Source organism: Fusarium musae, chromosome 5, assembly GCF_019915245.1.
Source record: "Fusarium musae strain F31 chromosome 5, whole genome shotgun sequence".
Taxonomy (NCBI): Eukaryota; Fungi; Ascomycota; class Sordariomycetes; order Hypocreales; family Nectriaceae; genus Fusarium; species Fusarium musae.
The window spans coordinates 3,233,239-3,258,422 of NC_058391.1; the positions used below are offsets into that span (position 1 = coordinate 3,233,239).

A 25,184-nucleotide genomic window follows, 5' to 3' on the forward strand; every position below is an offset into this window, starting at 1 on the left:
CACCCTCAGATTCCTCACCTCATCATCATTCTCAGTCTTACACAAGCATCAGCAACACAACCACCAACACGAATCCACAACCCCAACAACAATCTATCAAGATGTCCAAGTCCCTCAAGGTCGCCGCCATCCAAGCCGAGCCCGTCTGGAACGATCTCCAGGGTGGCGTTAACAAGTCCATCGGTCTCATCCAAGAGGCAGCAAAGGAGGGTGCCAACGTCATTGGCTTCCCTGAAGTCTTCATCCCTGGATATCCATGGTAAGTAGGAGACTTACGAAACATGGGCAGATCAGCTTATTCATTTCTAGGAGCATCTGGGCCAAGTCGCCTACCGAGAACGCACCATGGATTAATGAGTACTTCAAGAACTCAATGGAGAAAGAGTCACCTGAGATGGACCAGATCCGAGCTGCTGTTCGAGAGGCAGGCGTCTTTGTAGTCCTTGGATACAGCGAGAGATACAGGGGAACCCTTTACATCGCACAGGTGAGTTGTGCCACTGATTGAACTTTTCGATGTGCTAACGGAATAAGTCTTTCATTGACGAGACCGGCACTATTGTTCTTCACCGTCGCAAGATCAAGCCTACCCACGTTGAGCGTGCTATCTACGGTGATGGACAGGGCGAATCTCTGACCAATGTCGCCGACACCAAGTTCGGAAGGGTTGCTGGTCTTAACTGCTGGGAGCACACTCAGACACTTCTCCGCTACTATGAATACTCTCAGGATGTCGACATCCACGTCTCCAGCTGGCCATCTATCTTCCCCCAGAACGTCCCCGAGTGGCCATACCACATCACTCCCGAATGCTGCAAGGCCTTCTCTCACGTTGTCTCCATGGAAGGAGCCTGCTTCGTTCTCCTGGCAAGTCAGATCATGACTGAGGAGAACCATAAGAAGGCGAATGTCGATGGCTATGATTACACCAAGGAATCTGGCGGTGGCTTCAGTATGATCTTCTCGCCTTTCGGAGAGGAACTTGTCAAGCCTCTTGCTCCTAATGAGGAGGGTATTCTTTACGCTGATATCAACCTTGAGGAGAAGTACAAGGCGAAGCAGAACTTGGACATCGTCGGCCATTACTCGCGACCCGACCAGCTGAGCCTTCGCGTCAACAAGCATGCTGCTAAGCCTGTCTTCTTCGCCAACGACCTGTGAGCTCATGGATCTGATTCCTTGGCATAGGGTCCTTGCTTACAGGTCGCAGTTCGGGGGACCAATCGCGAGCCCACGGTGATCTTCCTTTGAGGACCATTTAGTTTGAATAGAGCAATTGAATATTTACAATCACCAAGACTTCAGTGCCACGATACTTCTAACCGTAATGTGACAAGAGATAAGGTAATCGATTTCCAGAGAAACAAATGCAATAGTTAAACTGGCTTAATTTAATTTTTAAAGTAATAAACTACTATGAAACCAACTCGTCTTGCTTAGTAAACGTAGAAGAAGTTAGGGTTGTTCCTATCCGTCATAGTATCCGGATCAACCTCTCCACTCTGCCCAACATCCTGTGAAACCCTTCCCTTTCTGTTTCGAAGGCCATAAAGAATTCTAGTCAGAATGGTGACAACAACCGACCCGCCACAAACACAGAAAACGGTGATCTTTGCTGGGAGGAACTTTGGCGCATCTTTGGCTTGGAAGGTCTGTGGTCCAATGATGTTGGCAATGGAAAAGCCAACAGCAACGATGGCATTCGTAGTGACCTTCTTAGTGTACCCTTGAACATTGGCTCCGACAAGAGCATAGATCAGTGCAAGAGGTGCAACGTCGAAGTTAATCAAGTAGATTCCGGCGAGTGAGCCTGCTTGACTGCTGGAGTAGAAGGACATTAGTCCTGCACCAATCAGAGTTGGGACCATGAGAAGGCAAAGACCCAACCATCGTGGGAACCCGTAGAGGATGGCAAAGGTGCTGAGCAAGGTAGCGGACACTGATACAACACCAGCAGGCATGTTGAGAAGGGCGGCCTGCTTGGGGTCATAACCGAAACCGCGGATCAGAGTAGCAGAGAATGTTGTGATGATGCCTGATGGGATAACAATGAGAATAGTATTGAGGAAAAGCAACCAGACTTGAATGTCCTTGAGAGCATCCCAAATACCAGCGCGGCGGAAGACCTTGGCGCTTTTCCCTCCCTGATCAGCATCAAGGGCTTCTTGAAGCATGACCTGCTCCTGCTCTGTAAGGAACTTGGCGTCCTTGATGCTAGAAGGCATCCAGAAGAGAACAAGGAGACCAACGATAACATTGAAGGCGCCAACGGAAACAAACATGATGCGCCAGCTCTGGAAGCTGCTGGTTCGGCTACCGTGCTGAGCAGCATACGAGATCAGTCCACCAACAGTCTGGCCGATGCCAAGACCGCAGTACCAGATACCAGTCCTTGGGGTTGCTTGTCTTCTGGTGTACCACTGCGAAGTGATCATGATAAGAGCAGGTGAGATAACGGCTTCGAACATGCCAAGAAGAGTTCTCGCAGCTGTCATACCAGGGAAGTTGTGCGCGGCAGACGAGCAGCAGATAACGATACCCCAGAGAACAACGTTGAGGCCAAGAACCTTGCTAACAGGAAACTTCTGGATCAAGACACCCTGAGGAAATTCCGCAACGGCGAAACCGATGAAGAAAGCGGTAGCCATCCAGGAGAAATCATTTCCTGTGAAATGGAGGTTCTCGGAGAGACCCATGATGTTGGCATAGTTGATGAGGACTTTGTCGAGGAATTGGAGGAAATAGCAGACCAGCATGAGAGGAACGAGATGGTAGTCGACTTTGCGGGTGATGGGCTTCAGAGATGTTTCGCTGATGACATCTTGGACTGAGCCTTTGGTGACAGAGGGAGGACGCATGATGTCTGGGATTTTCTCGTTGTCGGTGGGAGTCATGGTGAAGCTGTCAAGAAGATGTTAGACAGATGCAACCAGTGCAACTCGTCAGGTACTAACCTATCTAGCGAAACAAGTATTCGATGTGACCTGAAGAAAGAGTCAGATGCTTGAGTAAAGAGTTCAATTGGTGGCAAGGTAGCGATCGATAGACGAAGGCAGCCTGTACTGAAGCCAAAAGGAGATGCCTGAATGGGACGACAAGACAGGGTTAAGTACCTCGAGGCCGCGATACCACTTTTGCGACATCAACCAGCCAAACATGAGCAGTCGCAATGTTATCTTGACAGAGTTCAAGTCATAGCTCCGAGTCTGGACTCCAAAAACCTGGGGAATGATGATACGTCGGTAAACTCTATCTGGATTGGGCTAGACCGCGATAAAGCTGCAACCGTCGGATCCTGATGGGCGGGACCAATGAAATCATGTGGATTACTTCCCCGCCCGTCGCTTCGAGGTCTTAGGGATGGCTTTTGGGTTCGTCGTGTTGATAGCGGTCCGCGCGGTCTGAGATAGTGGTCTTCAGCCTCAGTCGTCGGAGGGCAGAACAGGCTGGGGTTGGTATGAGGTGAGAGGAGAGTAATGATGCGACTTGAGCGCCGGACATAAGACTGCGATACATATAATTAGAACTTCAATTACAATCTTCTCATCAATACACTCAATCACATCTTACAAAGTACTTCATTGCATCTTGTAGCACTCTCTGTATCACTCAGCCAAACGGCTCAATTATAGCCTCAACTTATCCACATAAGCTCTTCACAAGACAAGATGCCTGGACGAACAGAAACGTCTCTCTCAATAGGCATCATCGGCTCCGGTCTTGGTGGTCTCTCCGCCGCCATCGCCCTCCGACGAGCCGGCCACCAAGTCACGCTCTATGAGCGTTACGACTTTGGTGGTGAAGTTGGTGCATCTCTCTCAGTCGCTTCCAACGGCTCTCGCTTCCTGGAAGAATGGGACGTTGACATTCCCGCTGCCAAGCCAGTCATTTTGCGCAACCTCATCCGCCATAACTATTCTACTGGAGAAGTTGAGGGCACATACCCTTTGGGAGACTATCGCGAACGCTTCGGCACAGACTACAACAACTTTCATCGAATCGATTTGCATAATCACCTCAAGGACACTGCTTTGTCGCAAAGTGGCAAAGGTCGACCTGCCGAGTTGAAGACGTGGCACAAGGCATCCAAACTTGACACTGAGACTGGCCATATTACTTTTGAGAATGGCAATGAGGCTACACATGATGCCATCATTTGTGCAGACGGTATCCGAAGCGTGATGCGTGAGCAACTTGGCGTCATCCCAAACTTCGTTCCCAGCACATCTTGCTGCTATCGCTGCATCATATACGCCGACAAGCTACGTGAGCTTGGCCTAGAGGAGTACATCAACAACGAAGCCATCGAGTTTTGGGGCGGCGACACAAAGACCAAGATCGTGCTGTCAGCATGCAGCGATAACAACGTTGTGTCATGCTACTGCTTTTATCCAGCTGAGAAGAATGACACCAAGGAAGATGGATGGAACATCTCCACCACTGGCGACGTCCTTGCTTCTACCTTCCCAGGGCTAGACCCCAAGCTCATCAAGCTGTTCCTCAACGCTGAAGACATCAAGATGTGGCGCCTTTACAACCACGATCCATATCCCTACTGGACCAAAGGCCGATGCACACTGCTCGGCGATGCTGCGCATCCCATGATGCCAGATCAAAGTCAGGGTGCTTGCATGGCAATAGAAGATGCAGGTGCTTTAGGTATTTTGTTCTCCGAGAAGTACTCAGACTTGAGTGTTGAAAAGCGTCTCAAGTTGTATGAGGCGGAGCGAAAGCCACGCGCTACAAGGTTGCAAGAAGCGAGCAAGCGTGCGAGGGAGAACCTGAATGAGAGGATTGGGTGGTCGAGCAAGAATACGAAGCCGGGGATGTTGACGATTGATGAGGTCTGTGCTTATGATATGCATGCACACATCGCTGGGTTAGTCAGTGATGCTCAAGTCTCGCCATAGGAGTCAGAGCTTGTGTATAGCAAGCAGTGTTATTTTGAGTTGATAGTCCCCACAGCTGATGGCTTACACCACGCGCCTCACAGACGCTTGTGTATAGCCAGTTAAAATAGTCCCCTCATTTATGGCCTTCCATTTGATGTTCACGAGTAAGGTTGCGTTTGGTCATGATGCCGTGCATTATTATCAGTAGAGTGCTAATCCACCCATCTCCTCATACCGAATCCTAGCCCAATTAACCATGCTCTCGGTCTCTCTTCTCTTCCAAACAGTCTCAACCAGCTCACGGCTCTGATGTACATACCCGAACCCGCAAGTCCGCTCCATGATCATGAGCCTATCTTGTACAACCATCCTCTGTTCAAGACAGTTGCATGCGCCACCTGCCATTACCAAAGGAAATAGTAAGCAGCTCTCGAGAGGACTGCCATATCGTATCTTTTGTGCCGAATCTAGAATATGCTGGACACACTCGAATACCTTTTCTGTAAGCGAGTAGCCTTCTGTGATTTGGTGGAGTCGGAGGCGGAGTGCCCATTCGTATGCGGTTGTTGCGTGGAGTACGTCGTCGTTGGTTGGCGACAAGGACGCAACGGCGCCTGCGAGACCACCATAGTCGTATGCCCAGTTATCCAATCTCCCTTGAACTCGTTCAGCTTCTTCGCGAAATAGAGCTTCGGAAGCCTCATCGACTCTTGTTCCGCGTTTGCTAGCCAGGTTGTTGACCCGATCGACCATATGGAACAGTTCTTTCGGTATTCCATATACTGCAGCATCATCGTTGCTGGAATCTTCAGTCGGTTCAGGTGTAGTCGCCACTGTCTTGTCGTCTATCAGAGGAGGCTTGCATGTGCTTGTTGTTGCTGCGCTGTCTAGAAAGCGTGCCAGCTTGACAAAGAACTTGAAGTGACCTGCCAGATTACCACCAGTCTGGGATTTGACTGTTGACAGGAGTCGCTTTGCACCCTGGAGGTGAAGCTTCCATCCTGCCGAGGTGCCATCGAACAGCTCCGACATACACAGAAGCAGACAAGATACCAGCGCAACATCAACTGAGCCCCCGTCGACATGAGGCAAGAGACCGGCCAAAGATTGTGTCGCTTGGCCTTTATGGTACAATGCCCTGTCTCGCATGTCGGGTTGGAGCTTCTGCCAGTGCGTTGCGCTCAAAGCGAGGACGCAATGAAGGATGAGCTGATTTGAGACGGCCATCGGTACGAGGTAGCTGAGATAGGGATTTGATGTCGTGTTTGGATGCCTTGATAGCACCGAGGCGACAATATTTGAGTAATGGTTTAGTAATGCTTTGTCGTGAGGAGATGTAATGTCCGGTACCAAGCTGGGCGTATACAGAGTGAGCGTCGTATTTGGTAGACTGTCCGGTGAGTCTTCAGCGACGGGAGGTGTTTCCGGGAGGATATCGAGCCAGCCTGAGTCAGTTGTCAAGTCCCAGGAAAGTTCTGGCAATGTCGCCGTCATGTCAACGTCTGCGCCGTCTACTGGAACGGCAGTGGACATTTGGCATAGCAAGTCGGCGATACTTAGGTCCACGTTGGACTGGACTGAACCTTGTGAAGGGTTTGGGCTTGGCGACGTCTCCGAAGATAGGTCGAGGACTTGTTCTGCGCTGAGCCATGATTCGTTGGTCCAGCTGTTGAGCCTCGGTCTACTTGCTCTCTCTGTCGGCCACGAACAGTCGAGGCAAAGTCTCCTGCAATCGCCACAACTGGGTTTCCTATGACAATGATGAGTCTGGCTCATCAAGACAAACGAGTTGGAGGCTTACCGCTCATCGCACTTCTTCTTGCGCCTTTTACACGTCAAACAGCCGGTCTGTACCCTGCGTATCTTGGCTTTCGGCTGACCACCAGAAATCCCATCGCTACCATCAAGCCCAAACTCTCCGGGAAAGGAAGCCGAGTACCCCTTGGGCCGACAAGGTAGGCTCAACCTACTGCACCGGTCACAGGGCACTCCACCCTTACAGCGCTGTTTGATCTCAGCGCACCGTAAGCAGCTATTACTCGGTCGCTCGCGCGTCGCCATGGTTTTGAGGTCAATGAGGAGGAGGAAAAGCTGGGGTAACGAGAGGGAGGAGGTATGGGTCACCCGGAATTAGGAACCGGCTCCCTCGTTATCTTGATAGCGCGTGAGTGCTAGACTGTTAACAGCTAGTTTGGTGATATGGTATCCGTCATATCAGGCGCTACAGTGGTATCAAGCGGGGTAGATAGCGCTGTCGTGTATGGGGCGATAGGGCGCTAACAGTGAGGTCTCCAGCGATCGGCCTGCGATGTTCAGAGAGTTGGCGGTTTATCATCAATCACTTACGCTCCCCTTAGGGAGCAAGAAAATATAAGACCTAAGTTTAGGGTAATAAAATAAATTCAAAGAAAGTTATCCTAAGTTTACCTAAGTTACCTAAATCCTTTTTTACTTAGGCTTAAGGTCTGGAGTTTTATTTCCCCCCCTAGGCTCCCTCAAATTGATACTACACGGCTCACGATATCGATGCTCATGACATTTTTCGTTTCAAGAGAATAATTTAATTACACTGTCTAAAACTATAGCTCATGTAAAGCAGTCCGAATAGCACCAGCAGTCTGCAGAATAAACTGCTTTGCCTGCCAAAGATCCTTATCCATATGCATAAATGGATGCGGTACGCCAGGGAACCGCTTCATCGTCACCTCATTCCCATGCTCAATCAGCTTCATACCGTAAGCTTCACCCTCGTCCCTTAATGGGTCAGCACCCGCTGTGTAAATGACAGTCTTTGCAAGATTATTAAAGTTGTCCGCCTTGAAAAGGTTGCCATAAATCGCGGGTATTTGCGCACGCTTCTCAGCAATCGCTTCGGGGGTTGAGCCCAGCGAACTCCATTTGAGCTTGTCGAACCAAGCGAGTCGGCCCCAATTGAGAGTTGGTGCATGCTCATTTTCTTGCATGGACTTGAATGGCGAATCTGATGCTGAAGAGTATTGACTCAAGTCGTCAATCACTGGTGTTCCAACAGCGACGAGCTTGAGAGGGATTCCAGCGTCGCGGGCCATGTGCGCCAGTGCAAGACTGATGAAACCGCCGGCTGAGACTCCACCAACGGAGATCCTCTCCGGGTCAATGCTGAATCTCTCAGCGCCCTTCTCGTAGATGTACTTGAGAGCAGCGAAACTATCGGTAACACCACAGGGGAAAGCATTCTCTGGCACGAGGCGATATGCGACGTCAATGACGGCAACGCCAGCGACGTTGCAGATATGTTTGCAAATATGACTCTCGGTATCAAGATCGCCTAGACCCCAACCGCCACCATGGTAGTCGATGTGTACAGGCCATGGACCATCAGTGTCGGGCTCATACACTCTCACATCGAGAGTGATGCCCTCATGAGTGACGATCTGGGTATCGTATTGGCGGGCGACATCTGGTGCAGGGCCAGTGCCGTACGAGTAGAGAACTGAGTACTTCGATCGAAGGATGCCGAGGTCGATTGGTTTGAGGGGAGTGTTGGCGACGTTGTCGTTGTAGAGCTTCTCAAAGACAGGGTCGAGTTTGCCCTTCATCGAGGGATGAACAGGCTGGAGAGCCTCATGCTTAGTGTCTTGTGTCATGGTGGTTGCTGCAAGGATGCGATACTGGGTATGAATGAGTTGAGAATGCGATGAATCGGAAGCGAGATCAATTGACTCTTGAATGAATCTATTCTCACCTCCATCGCATCCAGGTCCGGCGCATGTTCCAACGCGAATTGCCCTGTCGCAAAGATCACTAATTTCCGCCGGTCCCCGCTATCTTACAGTGACAATTCGAGTTAGTCTGGCGCGCAATTGATGATGGTTTTCCGACGGTTGCATAACGGCGAATTCCGACGGACCCCTCACTGCGCTCGAGGCACTGAACCGCGCTGCTGGGACCTCACTGTAGCGCAGATAACCCCCGATAAGAGCTTCATGACGTGTGATGCCGTCGCACTCACTTCAACTGCGAAGAGTCTCGAGAGTCAATCTGATATTATGAGAGAATAAACCCTGATATTTCCCCTCGTTCGAAGCGACCAAGATTATACACAAACGCAATCCATTGATCATTCTTAGTGTAAAGCTCACGCGAACATCACCATGTCCAAAGACCGTAAGCCAGTTCTCATAGTCGGCGCTGGAGTCGTCGGCCTGGTCCTCGCCCACGGCCTCAAGAAGGTAATATATCTCTCCAACCTCATCAATTGACCTACTGATATGGATCTTGAAGCTTGGCATTCCTTTTCAGATCTACGAACGCGACAGTCACATCAGCTCCCGCGGTCAAGGCTGGGCCATAACACTCCATTGGGTCCTCCCATTCCTGAGAGAACTCTTATCAGAAGAAGCGTTCAAAGACGTTGAGTCAGTCCAAGTCGACCCAGAAGCCGACCGTCAAGGACTCGGAAAATTTGTGTTCATCAATCTCGAGACCCTGGAGCCCAAATTCCTCATCCCGCCTGGCGATCGACGACGAGTTAATAGAGAGAAGCTGCGCAAGGTCTTGCTTAAGAGCGTTTCAGACCACGTCAATTGGAACAAACGACTTGCTTCGATTGAAGAGCGCGACGATGGAGTCGTCGCTATGTTCGAGGATGGATCTCGAGCTGAAGGGTCTCTCATCGTTGGTGTCGAGGGCAGCAACTCAAGAACAAGAAAATATTTAGCACCAGAGTCATATCGAAACATTCGACTGCCGGTGCGATTTACTGGCGCAGCTCTAGATCTCACTCCAGAGCAGGTAAAGCCATTAAAAGATATCGATCCTCTGCTATTTCAAGGCTGCCATCCTGAGACAGGGACGTTCTTCTGGTTCAGCATGCTTGAAACACCAGTCGTTAATGGCACTGCCGGAACAGAGGATGAGCATTATCGTGTGCAAGTCATGATATCGTGGCCCATGAAAACACCAGAAGACGAAGTCAAAGCGACCGACGCGGAGCGCTTGGCATATATGAAGCAACGCGCCACAGAGTTTAACCCCGTTCTACGGGATACCGTTCAAAGAATCCCAGAGGGTTCAGAAGTGATCGAAATAGTCCTACAGGACTGGCCGTGTCCGCCTTGGGATAACCGCAACGGCAGCGTTACTCTAGCTGGCGATGCAGCGCATGCGATGACCATGTATCGAGGCGAAGCAGCTAATCATGGCATTCTTGATGCTTATCGGTTGACTAAGGCTTTGGAGGGAGCTTATCATGAAGGAAAGGGGTTAAATGAAGCTATTGACGAGTATGAGGCGGAGTTAAGGGAGAGGACCAAGGTCGCTGTGTTATTAAGTCGACAGGCTTGCTTGGACGCTCATGATTGGGACGGGTTAAATGAGAACTCGGCTGTTCTGAAGAAGAGGGCAATTGCGGGAGTTTAGTTATACTCAATACAGGCATTGAGCGTCAAACGTTGACCTTAAAAGAAGATGAATGTGATGCTATCTGCACGCTTGATGTAAGTAGATTGATATGGCTCTGTACAACGATGGCCAAAACCCGTCCTTTGACGTTCAACTTAACAATTTGGTATCAACTTGCTCTGTAAAACCTTCTGACACTCAAAAGATCACATAGCACCTCGCGATTACTGTTTTTTACATAGTTATGCAGGAATTTTTGGCTGTGTATAGGGTATGTATGCGATGCTCAACTGCACCATTTGCTAGGCCTGACCTGACAGCCCAACCAGTGACTAAATTACCTTATCATTATCGCCAAACTGATAGCGCTGATAACAACCGTTATCGGCCAAATGATCTGTCGCAAACTACTCCGTATCTACAAGCTACAACAGCGCCTGAGCTGAGAGAGGAAGAACAATGAAGAGCTTAGAAGAACTATGCAACAAGATTGACACCTATTTGTTTCCGTGGGTTTGAACTGCAGAACTCTGAATAAGGGACAAACTGCTCGTGACGTCATCTCAAAATGTAGAGAATCAATCGGCTCTCGGACAAAATCGGCGCCGCTATCCGACAGTCACGGGAGAAGAACACGATCAGCGGGACCCGTCGCTGATTTGATCCAATGCGCTTTGCTTGGCCTGCAGCCGTCGCAAAGTTATCATTGCGACGGCCATGACAGCGCTAAACCGAAAGAAGAACAGGCGATGAATACCGCGGATGAGCTGGGCTGTCAATAGAATAGAATAGACCTCTGTAGGTTCAATCATGACCGTCTTGGTAGTCTACAAACATTTGCAATCATAATCTAAACTTGATTTCTTGCCTTATCGCAACCATTCATTCACTGGAGTTGTCGCTGCCAAAATGCCTTCAGCTTACCCCAAGCCCATTCTGCCACCATCTCTCATCGCCGTCACTGGAGCCAATGGCTTCATAGCCCAACACTGTATTGCACTTCTTCTATGTGAAGGATACAAGGTTTTGGGTACCGTCAGATCTCAGACAAAAGTTGAGCAAGTTCTTGAACTACACGGCAGAGATCCCAATCTCTCTGTTAGAGTAGTCGAGGACATCACTTCCGTTGAATCATACATCTCAGCCTTTGGCTCCATTCGACCTGATGCAATTCTACACCTCGCTGCTCCTTTTCACTATGACACAACAAACTTGGAAAAAGACCTCATGATCCCTGCTGTCAAGGGTTCAACTGCCATCCTCAACGCAGCAAATCAGCTTGGTGGCGTCAGGCGCATTGTGCACACCAACTCGTTTGCAGGTATCTACGATGCCTCAAAAGGACTGCAGCCGGGCAAGATTTATACCGCCAAAGATTGGTCTCCATTGACATACGAGGATGGTGTAAATGCACCTGCTGCAGCAGTTGCATACCGCGCCAGCAAGACCGTTGCCGAAAAGGTGGCGTGGAAGTGGATGGAAGAGAACCCAGCTGCACATTTCGACCTTGTTAGCCTGAACCCAGCCATGGTATTTGGGCCATTCCTGCAGGGCGCTGTGCCCAAGTCATCGGAACATCTCAACACTTCCAACCAAATCGTCTATGGTATTGTCTCCGCCGGCCAAGACGGCGAGATACCTGCCACAAAAGGCCCTGTCTGGGTTAGTGTCAAAGATGTAGCTCTTGCGCACCTCAAGGCTATTCAAGTCCCTGAAGCGAGTGGTGAAAGATATCTTCTTGCAGCGGGAGTATACTGCAATCAAGAGATCGCGGATGTCGCAAGGGAGGTTGCCGGGAAGAATAAGGATAAAATCCCCAAGGGTACACCGGGTCTGAGGGAGGCGTCTTCGCATTTTGGTGTAGATGCAAGTGCAACTGAGAAGGCATTGGGTATCAAGTGGCAGAGTTTGGACGACATGTTGTCGGGCTTGCTGCCGCAGCTATTTGAGATACAGAAGAAGGACGAGTAGAAGTTTACAGACTACATAGAATGATAAGCAGGATTAATTGAGAAGTGATATTCGTCGATTGACCAGTGAGCTCATATTGTTCCCCGCGGAATCAATTACAGTCCGCAGGGGTTACAAATGTGCATTTCCGCAATTTAAATAGGTATTTTTGCCACAACGGAATTAAAGAAGACCAATAAGAGGTAATTATTCTTATATATAGACGGAGATAATACTGGAGTGATTAGCATAGATTGGCCACTGAGAATGACTAATCCAAGTACCTGTAATAACATTTGTAACCCCTGCGGACTGTACCATTCCTGGGCCATGATTGATGTCATGTTAGGGCCCATCTTCCCCGCAACTCCACGATCCCACCATTTCGACGCAATTACCAGGAACGGAAATTTACTCCTCCGGCTGCTTGGCGACTCGTCTCAATTAGGAAGTGTTTCGCCGAAAAGCGAATCCCGCGGGCAATTTATCTAACAATAGATATCAAATTCTGCAGATCATGGGGAGCATGGAGACCCTTCATTGGTGCACGTCTTAGATATGCATCGGTGTTGTCGCCGCACTATTTGGCCTTTTGGGTCGAAGGCTCGAAATATAAGATGTGACTCCTCATGAGTTTAGAGATCAATCAACTCACCCTCATCACGATCCCTTCGCAACCATGATTGGTTTTGTTCTCTTTGGGGCCGGTCTGGCAGGCTTGTTCATTCGTCTTGTCATTTATCCCATCATATTGTACTTCATCGATCCAAAGGGTTTGAGGAAATATGCAAACTTCTCGTGGCTTTCTCCTCTAACGGACCTGCGCCACTGTTATCTCAGTCACACCGGCACTCGGTCAGAGACGCTCGCTGCAGAACATGATCGTCGTGGCGAGCACATCCTCAGAATCGGGCCCAATGCATTGTCATTTAGCCATCCCCAGGCTGTCAGAGACATCTACGGTCACCAGACCAAGTGCACAAAGGATCACAAAGAGACGGTTCTGGCTGGGACGCATCGCAACTTGTTTGATGTTGTTGACAAGAGTGATCATAGCAGAAAGAGAAGACTCTTATCTGCTGCCTTTGCGACAAGAAATCTTGAGAAATGGGAGTTCAAAGTGCAGTATACCACGCAGCGATTGCTCGATGCTTTTGATCAGCGATGCACGGGACCTCTAAAGCCAAACACCAATCCCGACCCTGAAGATCTCACAGTCGACTTCAACCACTGGATCAATCTCTGGACTATTGAAGCAATCAACTATATCGCCCTCTCCTCAAAGATGACTCTTCTCGAGACCGGTACCGACGAAGTCATTGCTGAAAAGCCCGACGGCACACTCTATCCCGCACGATATCGCCAAGCACAGAACGCCGCAGCCATGTGCAAGTCAGTCTTCGTCTGGGAGTATGAACTCTATCCATGGCTAGCCCGTATCTCCAAAGTTGTGCCCAACAAGTGGAAGAGCTACTGGGCCACCAGTGCGCCTTGGGGGGACATTTGCTACCACCAAGCTAAAGACAGACTGAGAAGATATGAAGCAGGAGAGAAACTTGATGACTTTTTCTCATGTCTTATGGTTAACAAAAACGGTGTGCCAAATGACCTCGAGTGGGGAGAGATTGTTGCTGAGACCTCTGCAATCATTGATGCTGGAGCTGAGACTACAGCTATTGCCCTGACACATATCCTTCAACTGCTGATCAGTCATCCCAAGCAGATGCAAAGGTTGAGAGACGAAGTAGCTGCTGTTATGGATGAAGAAGACGTCATCTCGCCATTTGACAAAGTAAAAGACCTGCCATATCTCAAAGCCTGCCTTGATGAAGGCCTTCGCCTCATTCCTCCCGTCAGCTCAGGCCTTCCACGACGCACACCCCCAGAAGGAGCTAAGATCATGGAAACTTGGATCCCAGGCGATACATCTGTGTCAATGACGATCTGGAGCGCTCACCATAACGAGGACATTTATCCCGAGCCATATGTCTTCAAGCCAGAGCGGTGGCTAAACCTGGAGGAACGTAAGAGGATGGAACCATTTTTCATCCCGTTCTCAGCGGGCGCAAGAGGGTGTATCGGACGAAACATCTCATACTTGGAACAGCAGATTGTATTGGCTACTTTGGTGCATCGATATGAGTTTGCGATGCCGACTAAGGACTTCACAGTGGACAGGTTCGAAGCCTTCAACTTGATCATGGGCAAACTGCCAATCAAGATCTGGCGAAGATAGCTCTCAAAAGAATGACAGAGTACTTCTGTTAGAAATGGTACTCTGTTGCGTCATTTGATACTGTGCTGTTTAAGCCTTGGGTATCACGCCTGATAGTATGGAGCTTTCTCTCTTGGAGCTGTCACCAATCATAAGCTTTTAAGAACTTTCGACCGGTGGACAAGGAATATCTCAGTCAAGTTGATACCTGCTACTGGTCACGCTCTTTGAACATAGCCTCGTATTACCCCGACCAATCTTACGCGGTGAGGCTGGGCGCTGACGCTTCCCATCACAAGTTCTTTCTGCTTACTATAAAAGACCCCAAAGCATTCCCAATGGTAGCATTTCTTACATGTCTCAGCTAAGCTTAAAATCTTGTGACTGATAAAATTCTTCTATATCACGTCATTTTCTGCTTTAAGCAATCGAACGGGATTGATATTGACCGCGGTTCGTTGGTATAAATTACTGTCTCTACCCGGTGAATCGTGAGAGAGCAAGCTTTGAGCAGAGATTTCTTGTATAGTTAACTTTAGCTTCTTTTCAAGTTACTATTTATCAAAATGGATTCTTCATCGAAGACGGGCTTTATGCGTGCTGTCCAGTGGGAGGGCAACGTCCGCGACATGTCTGTCAACATCATCCCACGTCCCAAGCTCATCGAGCCAGAAGATGCAATCGTACGTATCACTACTTCCGCCATATGCGGTTCTGATCTTCATATCTACCATGGACTCTTCGGCACCGAAGAGAAGTTCGGCATGGGTCATGAGGCTGTTGGAATTGTCGAGGAAGTCGGCCCAGCTGTGGACTTTTTGAAGCCCGGCGACCGAGTCCTGATTCTGGCCTTTGCTGAGGACGGGAACTTACTGCCCAAGCCCACAATGCTTGTGACGGATCAGCCTATTATTGGCTTTGGACTTGGTGGAATGTTCCATGGCGATACAGGACTGCAGGGTGAGATGTCTTCCTCATTTATTTGTTGTATTCGTGCATCTGACACTTTTGAATAGCTGAATATGCTCGCATCCCATGGGCTGACTCATCTTTGGCGAAGCTTCCAGAGAAGCTCGATGACAAGGAATGGCTGCCTCTTACTGATGCATTTCCTACTGGCTGGACCGCTATTGACTTCTCCGGCTTTGAAGCTGGCGATACTGTCGCTGTCTTCGGTGCTGGTGCCATTGGACTCATGGCTGCATACAGCGCCATAATTCGCGGCGCCGCACATGTCTACGTAATTGACCATGTTGCCTCGCGCCTCGCCAAGGCTGCTTCCATTGGTGCGCAGCCCATCAACTTCACACGTGGAGGCAAAGCATCTGATCAGATCCTTGCTCTACGCCCTCAAGGAGTCACTCGGTCTATCGACGCCGTGGGTGAAGTCTGCCTCAATGATGACCTCAAGCCGCAGCAGGATTATATCCTCCGCGAAGCTGTGAAGATCACTACTTCTGGCGGAGGCATTGGCGTCATCGGGGGACACATCGCTGCATTGGTCACTGAATTTGGTGGCAGAGGAGTAGTTCACAAGCCTGACTTGAAGGCTGAGATCAAGTTCCCGATGGCTGAGGCCTGGATCAAGGGAATCCGTATCCAAGGTGGACATGTGAACATCAAGGGAAACATCAAGGCTCTAGTGGAGCTCGTGAAGAGCGGAAGGGCAAGGCCTGGTTTTATTTTCTCAAATGAGTACAACTTGGAGGATGCACCAATCGCTTATAGACGATTTGAGCAGTGGGAAGAAACGAAGGTGACATTGAAGGGAGCCCGCAAGCCAAGCGATGGGCACGCCCTGGAGATCCGCAATGGCAGCAACGGAGCGCAAGCCACCAATGGTGCATAAGAATAGTGAATATGCAACTCTTTATATATTTGCGAGAAGATTCAGTAGAAGTAAATAACCTGGAGAGAATAGTTGACTGAAATACTCGGTCGCATTCCGCTGGAACGTGCCTGACATAGGCGAAATCTTCTCAGCGTGCTTCAACGAGGTGACATTATACCTAACGCCTCAGAATGATAATCACTGGCCATGACCAACTGTCAAGGCAAAATATGGAAGAAGCAGCGGCAATAGATCGAGTGCCACTTGGATCCTTGTTTACCAAAAGCGTCAAGATTGCAGAAGAGAAAGAGGTGAAAGCGTGGGGGACAGGGGATTGGTAATGCCATTATAAATTTGTACCCCTCTGATGTTGCCAGCCTCAGCTTGACCTTGTGGCACTTGTGCCATGTCGAGGACGCTGTTCTCCGATGAAAAGACAACACGAAGATTGTATGTCGTGCAGAATTTCGTTTAGGTACCTCGCCCAGAGCAGAAATAGTATTGCAAACATTACATCAAGCCTGCAGCCCTTCAACACAAACCATTTTAGCTTCAGCTGGGCGCAATCATACCTAAACAGTGAAGAGTTCTTTATAATAGATGAAAGCGACATAAACTGGTATGTGCTTTTAAGAATGGGACTACTGATATGGGCATAACGGGATTAGCGACTTCAATCTCCCCGAAGCTGCCTAGGGAGGGAAAAAAAACTTCGGACCTTGGTCCTGGATGATGAAACGGCTTAAATAACTTAGCATAAGTCTATGATAGCTTTTGCTAATCCAATTTCAAGCAAGGTCTGATGTTCTCTTGCTCCCCGATGGCGGCCTCGAAGTCAAGGCGGCTCCGTGCGGGTATAAGGACGGAACCCGTATTGCGGGAAGTAATTCTCTGGATTATTGTTATAGGGTCTTACAGTGACTAAGGAGATTAGATGGAAGCCTGTGTAATGTGCCACAATTGAGGGGAAGACTCCCGAGTCAGTACGTTGGATGCATGCTCAGGTTTCGCAAACGTGTTGGCGCATCAATCCGGGCCGTTCCATGATGCAGTGCCACATCATGCATCATTCGAATATTCCAAGAGAGAGATGTGTGAAATTCGGAGAGTGGGGATAATAAAATGCAAAGACCATGAAATACTAATAAGACGACTAAAAGAGTCCTTTGCCAAGTAAGTATCTTAGCTCCAGACCATTCATTGTCCTCGCTTTTGACTCACTGCCACCATTACACGGAATATACAATGACTTCCTCATCCGAAAAACGCTATTCTACCCCCTCAACATCCAGGCCCTATTCCTTACCCTTGCTGTTGTCTTCATCGTCTTGATATGCGCATAGATCGCGTATCTTCTCGGCAACGGCAGCCTTCGTCATGTCCCCGGTCCATGGTATTGCAAGGTCTCCAGCATTCCACTGAGTATATATGAGATATTATGTCGTCGCAATGACATGATTCTTGACCTGCACAAGAAGTATGGACCTATAGTCCAGGTCTCACCAAATGAGGTATCTGTGGCCGACTTTGAAGCCACCAAACAGATTTATGGAACAAAGGATCGTTGGGCCAAGAGCGACTATTTTGACCATTTTATGGGGTATGGCAGGCGTTCCATATTTGCGACCAAGCCCTATGAGGGCCATCAGATCAAGCGCAAGTACACTTCATCATTCTACCAAGCAAAAACTATATACAAGCTTCCAGAGATTGAAGAGCATATCAAGTCTCGCTCTCTATCTGTGCTTGATCAAGTCCTAAACGGCGAAGATGTTGATGTTTTCAGTCTTACGTCGTGGTACGCACTGGATAACATAACCTTCTTGGTTTTCGGACCAAATCACGGAACTCATGCGGTGGACCAGATGTGCACCGAACGTGGAATCCTTGAGGGCTTGAAGCATCAACAGTTCGTCGGCCCGCTTCGGTACAGGTGCCCTGGCTGTATAATCACGCTTCTCTCCTCCTGCAGAGAGTCAGCTCTCGGCTACGGTACCTTTCAGCAGATGAGGAATTCTCGGCTTGGTGCCAGAAGAAGTTCTTCGCTGCTCTCAAGGACCCGCAGTTACATGAATCGCACTCTCTGGTACGTTATCTTTGGGAACTCAAAGAGGATGATGCACATGACGGGTCAATCGATGTTGCATATATGGCAGCAGAAGTCCTCGACAACATCGACGCTGCCGAGGCCACTATCGCAGTGACGGCAACATATCTCATCTGGAAACTGACCGAGGCACCAGATTGGCAGGACAAGATACGGCAAGAGCTGTCTGTCTTGCCGAAGCAAGACGATGGATATCCGTCATTCGCAGATATCGATACTCGGGTTCCGTCACTCGAGGCATGTCTCCGTGAGGTTTACCGCATGCACCCATCCTCAAGTGGGAAGAACGAAAGAGTGGTGCCTTTGGGAGGCCGCGCACTGGCAGGAGTGTTTATACCAGAGCATACCGTTATCACATCCTCAGTTCTTGCGTTGCACTATGATAGAGAGGTCTACTCTGACCCTGATAATTTCCTCCCACGCAGATGGATTAACGGAAGTGAAGAGCAGCGAAAGGTTCTTGATGCACAGTTAATCCCTTTCGGCTACGGAGGAAGAATCTGCTTAGGAAAGGCGTTGGCTACTATGGAACTCAAGCTACTTATAGCGAGTCTGTATCTTGAGCATGAGAGCGTGGCAACATTGGCGACCAATGCTGAGTCCATGAAGCAGTGTAGCACCCATGACGCGGTACCAAGAGGGCTAAAATGTGAAGTCAGGTTCAGAAAGATGAAGGACAATGTAGCGCTGGAATGAGGACAACTGAATGATAACAATTGACCTGCTATTTGCACGTGGCCTCCTACTAAACGAAGCCTTACGTATATTTGCGGCTGGTCACCACTTTCTATGAGGTACAACACATATCTGAAACAAAGAAAATTCTATTAACTGAGATAGATGCTTGTAAGCCATGAGCGCTAGCTTTTCCGCTTCCCTTAACTTCGTGTAAGCCTCGTACTATTTGCAGTTGAGGCTTGTGGCTGAGAGCTTATTCCGGCAGAGAGAACCTAGTAAGCCTCGTACAAGTAGGAGACATCAAAACGAAGAAAGATAACCCAGCCAGCAATAAGACAGCCAAGTTGACGTACCCAACTGTCACACTATAGTAATTACAAACGGCATGGATCAGAATGCCTATCAATAGGATTATCGATCTTAGAAGACAAGAAACCGCTTCTGCCACTCCACTGAGCAAACCGAGCTCTCGAGGATTGGGCGACACCTCTTGCAGGCCAACGTGGACTGCCGTAACTGACATGTAGATAGCGGGCCCTATGACTGTCATCACGCCAAAAACGACCCGAAATAGGAAGAAACCAGGTTCGCTACCGGAGCGAATAAATGCATTCATGATGCTAAAACTCAAAAAGCAAAAAGGAAAAATAACCGGGCTTGATGAGATGATTCTCTGTGTACCATAGTGTTGGTATAAAGCTGTGTATATCATAAACAGCCAGCATGCTGCGAAAGCGCCCTGACAGATCATGTACACCGTGATTTCGTAAGCCGAGAATTCCAGGCCACCTTGGCTGATGTCTGTGTATAATGCGAGGATTGTCACGGCCGTGAAAGCAGACCCAAGAAGGCTTGTATTGATAAATGACGAAATGGTGCTACTAGCACCAGGAGACCCGACCAGCTCGCGAAGAGATGCCCAGGATGGTTGCAGTGAGCTCATAGAGGAGGTATCATCCGCGGCTTTGTTGGCATCTTGTTTGGTATCCTTCGCGAGCAGTGCAGCGATAGTGGCGCAAGCTGCGCTCATGATACCAATCGTAACTCCCGGGAGACAAAATGGATGTTGCTCAATAAAAGAACTGGTTTTGAGACTGGCCGTGTAGTGGCTGACATGATTGACAAGAGCCTGACTGATAACAAGTCCAGAGGCCATTCCAATATTTCCAGCAAAGGAAAATAGGTTGAATCCATAAGTAGCCTCTGTCTCCGTCATGCACCGTTTCCCGATCATGGTGCGGACGAGAACGTCGCCACCTGACACAATTCCCATAAAGCATCGGCAAAGTGCCATTTGCCAGAGCGATGAAGTAAATCCGAAAGTGACTGAGCTGATAGCCGTGCCAAGAATAATACAAATAAGTATCGTCTTACCACCGAACCTGTCTGCCATGGTGACCCAGAATATCGATGTCAGAGCCTGCGCAGCCAGGAATAGTACTTCAAAGAAGCCGACGTAGGTTCCGATATCAATGGCCCGTGATCTACTGTTGTGCTGTATCATCAGAGCTACGTATGGGAAGATGGAGAAGTATGCCATCGTCACCATGAAACGCGCGTAGCATAGTAGAGGAATCTGTATCTTGGCCCGCAAACTCTTCTTTGTCCCTCTTCGCCTCCGACCATTATCGAGAATCAGAGGAGGGAATTCGATCAGGCTGCTGTAGGATGAGGACGCCTCACTGGAGGACAACAGAGGCGTAGTCGAGTTCATCCTGACCAGATGAGCTGGTAGGCAGCAAGTACCCTTCACATCGATCAGATGTTCGAGTATGTCGCTCAAATGTGCTGGTCTGTCCCTCAGTTTGAGCAACGCGAGGGATGAAAGAAAAATGAGGGATTTTGATAACGGAGACGAAATATCGCTAGAGATATGGGCCGAACAAAAAAAGGTCTAACAGCATTGATAGTCTTGGAATGCCGTGAAATGATAGCAGAATATTTCCGGAACATGCTGATAGTGATGATTGGTTATAGTGGGTGTAACACGGGTTTAGAGAAGCCAAAATGATAAGGCGGAAGGTAATTTCTGAGCATACGAATGGTCGAGACTCAAACCAAGAACTGTCTAAGACCAACACGATAATATCACTGGCTAGCAAAGTTTTAAACTTTTGACTACGAAGCATTTCGGTAAAGCACACAAAGCGCAAAAACAGTCAATCGAAAGAACTGGAAATATGACTTGCCGAGGGAAACTTTACTGACCCGGTGCCTGGTTCCTCGGGCGAAGGTGCCACTAGCTGCTGTCCTTATAGGCTGCAGTCATCCCAGAGTTTGGTGCCAAAAAGTTTAGATGAATGGAGGCTCACTCTTCATCAGTTCCTCTCGGTTTTAATGTGTAGATACTGAGCACGTTTAGACAAACTTGAAGGGCTCCTAAGCAAAATTTGCCTCTTCGATAACGTCTTTTTTCGCTGGGCAAAGGTCCATGGCTGCAGCCAGTGCAGCTCGCGGTGAATGGTTCCTATCATCATTTCGATACCGGTCATTCTTAAATCCACTACCTTTCAGTCTCCAAATTATATCTTTAGTAATTTTTCATTCAGTTACCTTTGAACGAAAATGGCAATATGTTTTTGGGCTGTCGCCTGGTCGCAATGTCCCTTGAGTAGGGTTTTGAGCCATAACGGGCTTTGGTCTGTCAATTAGTAAATCGGCCTATCGCTGTTGATGTCTGTGAGAGTCCTACTGGCATAATGTGTTATTTAGTGGATTATATTTGTTTCTCTTTTGATTTTCGGATCGAAAGAGTCATTCAGGTTGACAAGCTGAGTCATTGAGCCCCGCAAGCAAGTCAGCGCAAACTCCACCTGTCATGAATAGGGCGCAGAGCTACTTCATCATGCGATTAGTATAAAGAAGATGGAAGCCTCGCAAAGTCTAACGATCTGAAATACATGATCGTTATCCTTCGAGGAACTGTACATTCATTATTTTCACCAACGTTGAAGATCCGTTATTCGATATGGCCTCCTCACCGGAAATCCGCCCTGCGTCTTCTCAAGGTACTTACTTATAAAGGCAGCTATTGGTCCCTCTACTAATTATCAACGTAGATGTTTCTATTGTCTTGAGTTTAATCCGTGCTGGCGCAGAAGAGCAAGCACCAGGAACTGTCGTCACTGCAACCGAAGACTCGCTTGCAAAGACACTCCACCTGTCAGACGTTACCGACTCTCCCGAATACCGTATCGGACATCCCATCTTAGCCTTCTCACCAGAAGGGAAACCTGCTGGACTACTGATATACTTCTTCAACTACACGACATGGGGAGCGGCTCCTGGAGTCTGCATGGAGGAGATTTACGTTGTCCCAGAATACAGACCTCACGGATACGCGCGGAAGTTGGTCGAGGCTATGACATCAGCGGCTAAGAGAGCGGGTTGCGTAAAGATGGAGTGGCTCTGTTTGAAGGACAACGCGAGAGCATTGAGATTTTACGAGAAGCTTGGGGCCAAGAGAATGGAGACATGGACGGTGCTGAAGGTTGATGAGGCTGGAATGGATCGTTTGCTACAGTGATTATAGTTGGCCACGCCCACCAAGAGAAGTACATATGTAGCCATGGATCAACGATATTACTCCCTCCGTTTCGGTCAACAACGAATAGCTTCTAGACAGTAGAGATGCTTGTTGTATTAAACACCAGAATCCTCCTGCTCAATCGATGACTCACTCTGGAAAGTACTCCAGCCATCACAAACATCCGAAACATAGCTCGAAGTAGAGATATTAGCAATTTCACTTGAACGCTCGAGGAACTGCAACGCAAATCCCTCAGATGTATGCCAACCTAAAGTTTCACAAAGTCAATAATGCTGCGGATCTAGGGCCCACTTGACTTACCAATATGACAGTGGCAGAGCCAAACGCCAGGGTTGTCGGTCTCCCAAGCCATGACCAGATACCCGTTTGCAGGCAGCATCGCCGTGTCTCGTCGAGGAGGATTACTTGTGTTCAGGGTGATAGAGGATGAATAAGTACCCGTCCCTTGAGCCAAGATAAAGAAGTCATGTCCGTGGAGATGAATGGGATGAGGCACTGGTAGAGTCGTCTCAATCACGAAGTAAACCCATTGATTTCCCTCGCTAAGTTCAATCACCGCATCATCCGTCTCAAAGTCCGTTGTGTCATTGAGGACCTGGGCCAGTGTAGGGTTTGCCCAGTCCACCAACATACTGGTGCTGTTGAGCATCCACTTGAATAGACCAGCAGTGTTCTTGCCAACTGTAGCTGTCTCAAGATCGTTCCAGTTGGCATCTTCAACTATCTTGGATATGTATGGTACGATGTTATCCGTCTCGTCGTCACAACCGTCGGTGTAGTCGTAGGCAGTAGTGGACGGCGTACCGGGGCTGTCTCCATAGTAGACGATGCCCTTGATGTTATCGGTGGAGTCGTTATCGGAGCAGGCGGCTTGTGGGATGGCGCGCATCCAGAAGTTGTCGGCGACGTCAGCTTGATCTGCAGTGACTATGATATCGTAGCGTTGGCCTATAAAGGTTAGTCAGTTCTAAAGGTGATCAAGTAAGAACACTCTCACCCATGCCCAAGTCAAGAACGGTGGTTTCGTATGGCTCGATAGGTACAAGGTCTGCTGCAATCACAGTCAAGGTATGATTGTCAATCGAGAACTTCCAGTGAGTGTCAACTGCTGCATTGACGAGTCTCATACGGTAAGAAGTGCCAGACTCAAAAGAGACATTGAAGCGAGTGCCTGTTTGGGAAGAGCTATCGTCATTCCCGTAGACGTTTGTACCATTAATGAGACCATTGTCCAAAGTGGGAGGTCCATTGGTTTCAGCTGAGCTATACAGCTCGTCGACAGTCTGATGGTCCCAGTCATTAAGAAACACCATGCCGAGATCTTCATCATAGTCTGCCGTAGCAGGTCCGTTGATGATGATACCGCCGAAGATGCCTTGCCAAGCCTGCAGAGCCCAGTGTGAGTGATACCAAGTCGAGCCATACTGGGTGGCCTTCCAGGTATAAGTGACTGACTCCCCAACAGCAAGAGGGCATTGAGTGATGGATGAGACACCGTCATACTGGTTTGTGTAGTTCTGACGAATACCATGCCAGTGCATACTCGTACCATTCAGAGAAGTGCTGAGAGAGTTTGTGACATGAATGACAACAGTGTCACCCCAGTCAGCAAAGAGAGTAGGTCCAGGGATGGTGCCGTTGACGGCCATGGCCGAACGAGAGTAACCATCAGGGGCAACAGTAACGTCTGTCAGCTCTAGCCAGTACTCACGAGTGACGCCGGTATCTACAGCTTCAGTGCTGTAGTCCGTGTCAATTGAGTAGTCGCACCACTCTGAGCGAGTAGAAGCAGAGTTTCCACTGCAAGCGCGACGGTTTAGCTGGTGAAGAGGACTTTGAGCGTGAACTTGGCTGAGGCAGAGAATGCCAGCCGGGAGAAATCGCTGGAGCTTCATTTCTGCCGACACAAGCTGGATCTTGGCCAAGGGCTTCAAATACACAGAATTATAATGCTAGAGGAGATGATAAAAAGATTTGAATGATTTTGTTTTTTGTTTCTACTACTCCTCTACAGCTCATTCTTAAATATTTCAGTCCGACCCTCGAGTTGTCCGTTTAGGAAGCCCATCTGCCCATTGTAAAACAGACCTATCATTCTACAAAAGGACATCTCGTGTCACGGACCTCTTACAAGAGGAGTGCTATGACAAGTCGTCGTCACTGCCAGATATGAAGCCTCGTGAAGACACTCGGACGTTTCGCGACTGCCGGGACGATCACGGAGGTTTACAACCACCGGCCGCCCACATTCCATGCCATCCGCATACGCTTAAAAAGAACTTTAGTAGTGGAGCGATCTCGTGAGTAGATAGGAAACACTAAAGAACAAATAGGATTGGCTGAAGGACAAGATTATCGTCACACCGTGGCAGGCTGGTCCGTTCGGAGGATTCCAGGGACGGGAAGGGCTGGAGCTTGCCCCGTTTCCGCGTCAGCGTTTCGTCGGCAATAAGACCTCGAGATATCTATAAACGCTCCGTTATACCGATTACGTATTCAATATGGCACCGTCTTGTGGGTTGACAGCCACAACACTCATATCGGTTTATTAACGCGTCTTGTTATCATATAATCTGCTT

The 25,184-nt window shown here is 48.8% G+C and overlaps 12 protein-coding genes across 12 annotated transcripts; 8 read left to right on the top strand and 4 right to left on the bottom strand.

The window, feature by feature from the left end:
- Positions 1 to 101: 101 nt before the first annotated feature.
- On the top strand, positions 102 to 1,161 carry J7337_007435 (uncharacterized protein; the record flags this gene model as incomplete). Its single annotated transcript, XM_044825087.1, has 3 exons — positions 102 to 259; positions 310 to 487; positions 535 to 1,161. 3 exons carry the CDS (start codon positions 102 to 104, stop codon positions 1,159 to 1,161), a joined length of 963 nt encoding a protein of 320 aa, XP_044680744.1.
- A 275-nt stretch (positions 1,162 to 1,436) lies between these two features.
- J7337_007436 (uncharacterized protein) lies at positions 1,437 to 2,894 on the bottom strand (the record flags this gene model as incomplete). Its single annotated transcript, XM_044825088.1, has 1 exon — positions 1,437 to 2,894. The coding sequence occupies one exon, from the start codon at positions 2,892 to 2,894 to the stop codon at positions 1,437 to 1,439; it is 1,458 nt and encodes a 485-aa protein (XP_044680745.1).
- Positions 2,895 to 3,668: 774 nt separating this feature from the next.
- On the top strand, positions 3,669 to 4,910 carry J7337_007437 (uncharacterized protein; the record flags this gene model as incomplete). The annotated part of the gene is made up of 1 exon (XM_044825089.1): positions 3,669 to 4,910. The coding sequence occupies one exon, from the start codon at positions 3,669 to 3,671 to the stop codon at positions 4,908 to 4,910; it is 1,242 nt and encodes a 413-aa protein (XP_044680746.1).
- A 183-nt stretch (positions 4,911 to 5,093) lies between these two features.
- J7337_007438 (uncharacterized protein) lies at positions 5,094 to 6,425 on the bottom strand (the record flags this gene model as incomplete). The annotated part of the gene is made up of 1 exon (XM_044825090.1): positions 5,094 to 6,425. The coding sequence occupies one exon, from the start codon at positions 6,423 to 6,425 to the stop codon at positions 5,094 to 5,096; it is 1,332 nt and encodes a 443-aa protein (XP_044680747.1).
- Positions 6,426 to 7,471: 1,046 nt separating this feature from the next.
- J7337_007439 (uncharacterized protein) lies at positions 7,472 to 8,518 on the bottom strand (the record flags this gene model as incomplete). Its single annotated transcript, XM_044825091.1, has 1 exon — positions 7,472 to 8,518. The coding sequence occupies one exon, from the start codon at positions 8,516 to 8,518 to the stop codon at positions 7,472 to 7,474; it is 1,047 nt and encodes a 348-aa protein (XP_044680748.1).
- A 507-nt stretch (positions 8,519 to 9,025) lies between these two features.
- Positions 9,026 to 10,292, top strand: J7337_007440 (uncharacterized protein; the record flags this gene model as incomplete). The annotated part of the gene is made up of 2 exons (XM_044825092.1): positions 9,026 to 9,103; positions 9,156 to 10,292. The coding sequence occupies 2 exons, from the start codon at positions 9,026 to 9,028 to the stop codon at positions 10,290 to 10,292; spliced, it is 1,215 nt and encodes a 404-aa protein (XP_044680749.1).
- Positions 10,293 to 11,183: 891 nt separating this feature from the next.
- Positions 11,184 to 12,245, top strand: J7337_007441 (uncharacterized protein; the record flags this gene model as incomplete). Its single annotated transcript, XM_044825093.1, has 1 exon — positions 11,184 to 12,245. One exon carries the CDS (start codon positions 11,184 to 11,186, stop codon positions 12,243 to 12,245), a length of 1,062 nt encoding a protein of 353 aa, XP_044680750.1.
- A 658-nt stretch (positions 12,246 to 12,903) lies between these two features.
- J7337_007442 (uncharacterized protein) lies at positions 12,904 to 14,460 on the top strand (the record flags this gene model as incomplete). Its single annotated transcript, XM_044825094.1, has 1 exon — positions 12,904 to 14,460. One exon carries the CDS (start codon positions 12,904 to 12,906, stop codon positions 14,458 to 14,460), a length of 1,557 nt encoding a protein of 518 aa, XP_044680751.1.
- Positions 14,461 to 15,005: 545 nt separating this feature from the next.
- On the top strand, positions 15,006 to 16,288 carry J7337_007443 (uncharacterized protein; the record flags this gene model as incomplete). The annotated part of the gene is made up of 2 exons (XM_044825095.1): positions 15,006 to 15,399; positions 15,456 to 16,288. 2 exons carry the CDS (start codon positions 15,006 to 15,008, stop codon positions 16,286 to 16,288), a joined length of 1,227 nt encoding a protein of 408 aa, XP_044680752.1.
- Positions 16,289 to 17,724: 1,436 nt separating this feature from the next.
- Positions 17,725 to 19,073, top strand: J7337_007444 (uncharacterized protein; the record flags this gene model as incomplete). The annotated part of the gene is made up of 2 exons (XM_044825096.1): positions 17,725 to 18,183; positions 18,243 to 19,073. 2 exons carry the CDS (start codon positions 17,725 to 17,727, stop codon positions 19,071 to 19,073), a joined length of 1,290 nt encoding a protein of 429 aa, XP_044680753.1.
- Positions 19,074 to 22,023: 2,950 nt separating this feature from the next.
- J7337_007445 (uncharacterized protein) lies at positions 22,024 to 22,581 on the top strand (the record flags this gene model as incomplete). The annotated part of the gene is made up of 2 exons (XM_044825097.1): positions 22,024 to 22,063; positions 22,115 to 22,581. 2 exons carry the CDS (start codon positions 22,024 to 22,026, stop codon positions 22,579 to 22,581), a joined length of 507 nt encoding a protein of 168 aa, XP_044680754.1.
- A 116-nt stretch (positions 22,582 to 22,697) lies between these two features.
- J7337_007446 (uncharacterized protein) lies at positions 22,698 to 24,500 on the bottom strand (the record flags this gene model as incomplete). The annotated part of the gene is made up of 3 exons (XM_044825098.1): positions 22,698 to 22,852; positions 22,906 to 23,553; positions 23,603 to 24,500. The coding sequence occupies 3 exons, from the start codon at positions 24,498 to 24,500 to the stop codon at positions 22,698 to 22,700; spliced, it is 1,701 nt and encodes a 566-aa protein (XP_044680755.1).
- Between the last annotated feature and the right edge of the window lie 684 nt (positions 24,501 to 25,184).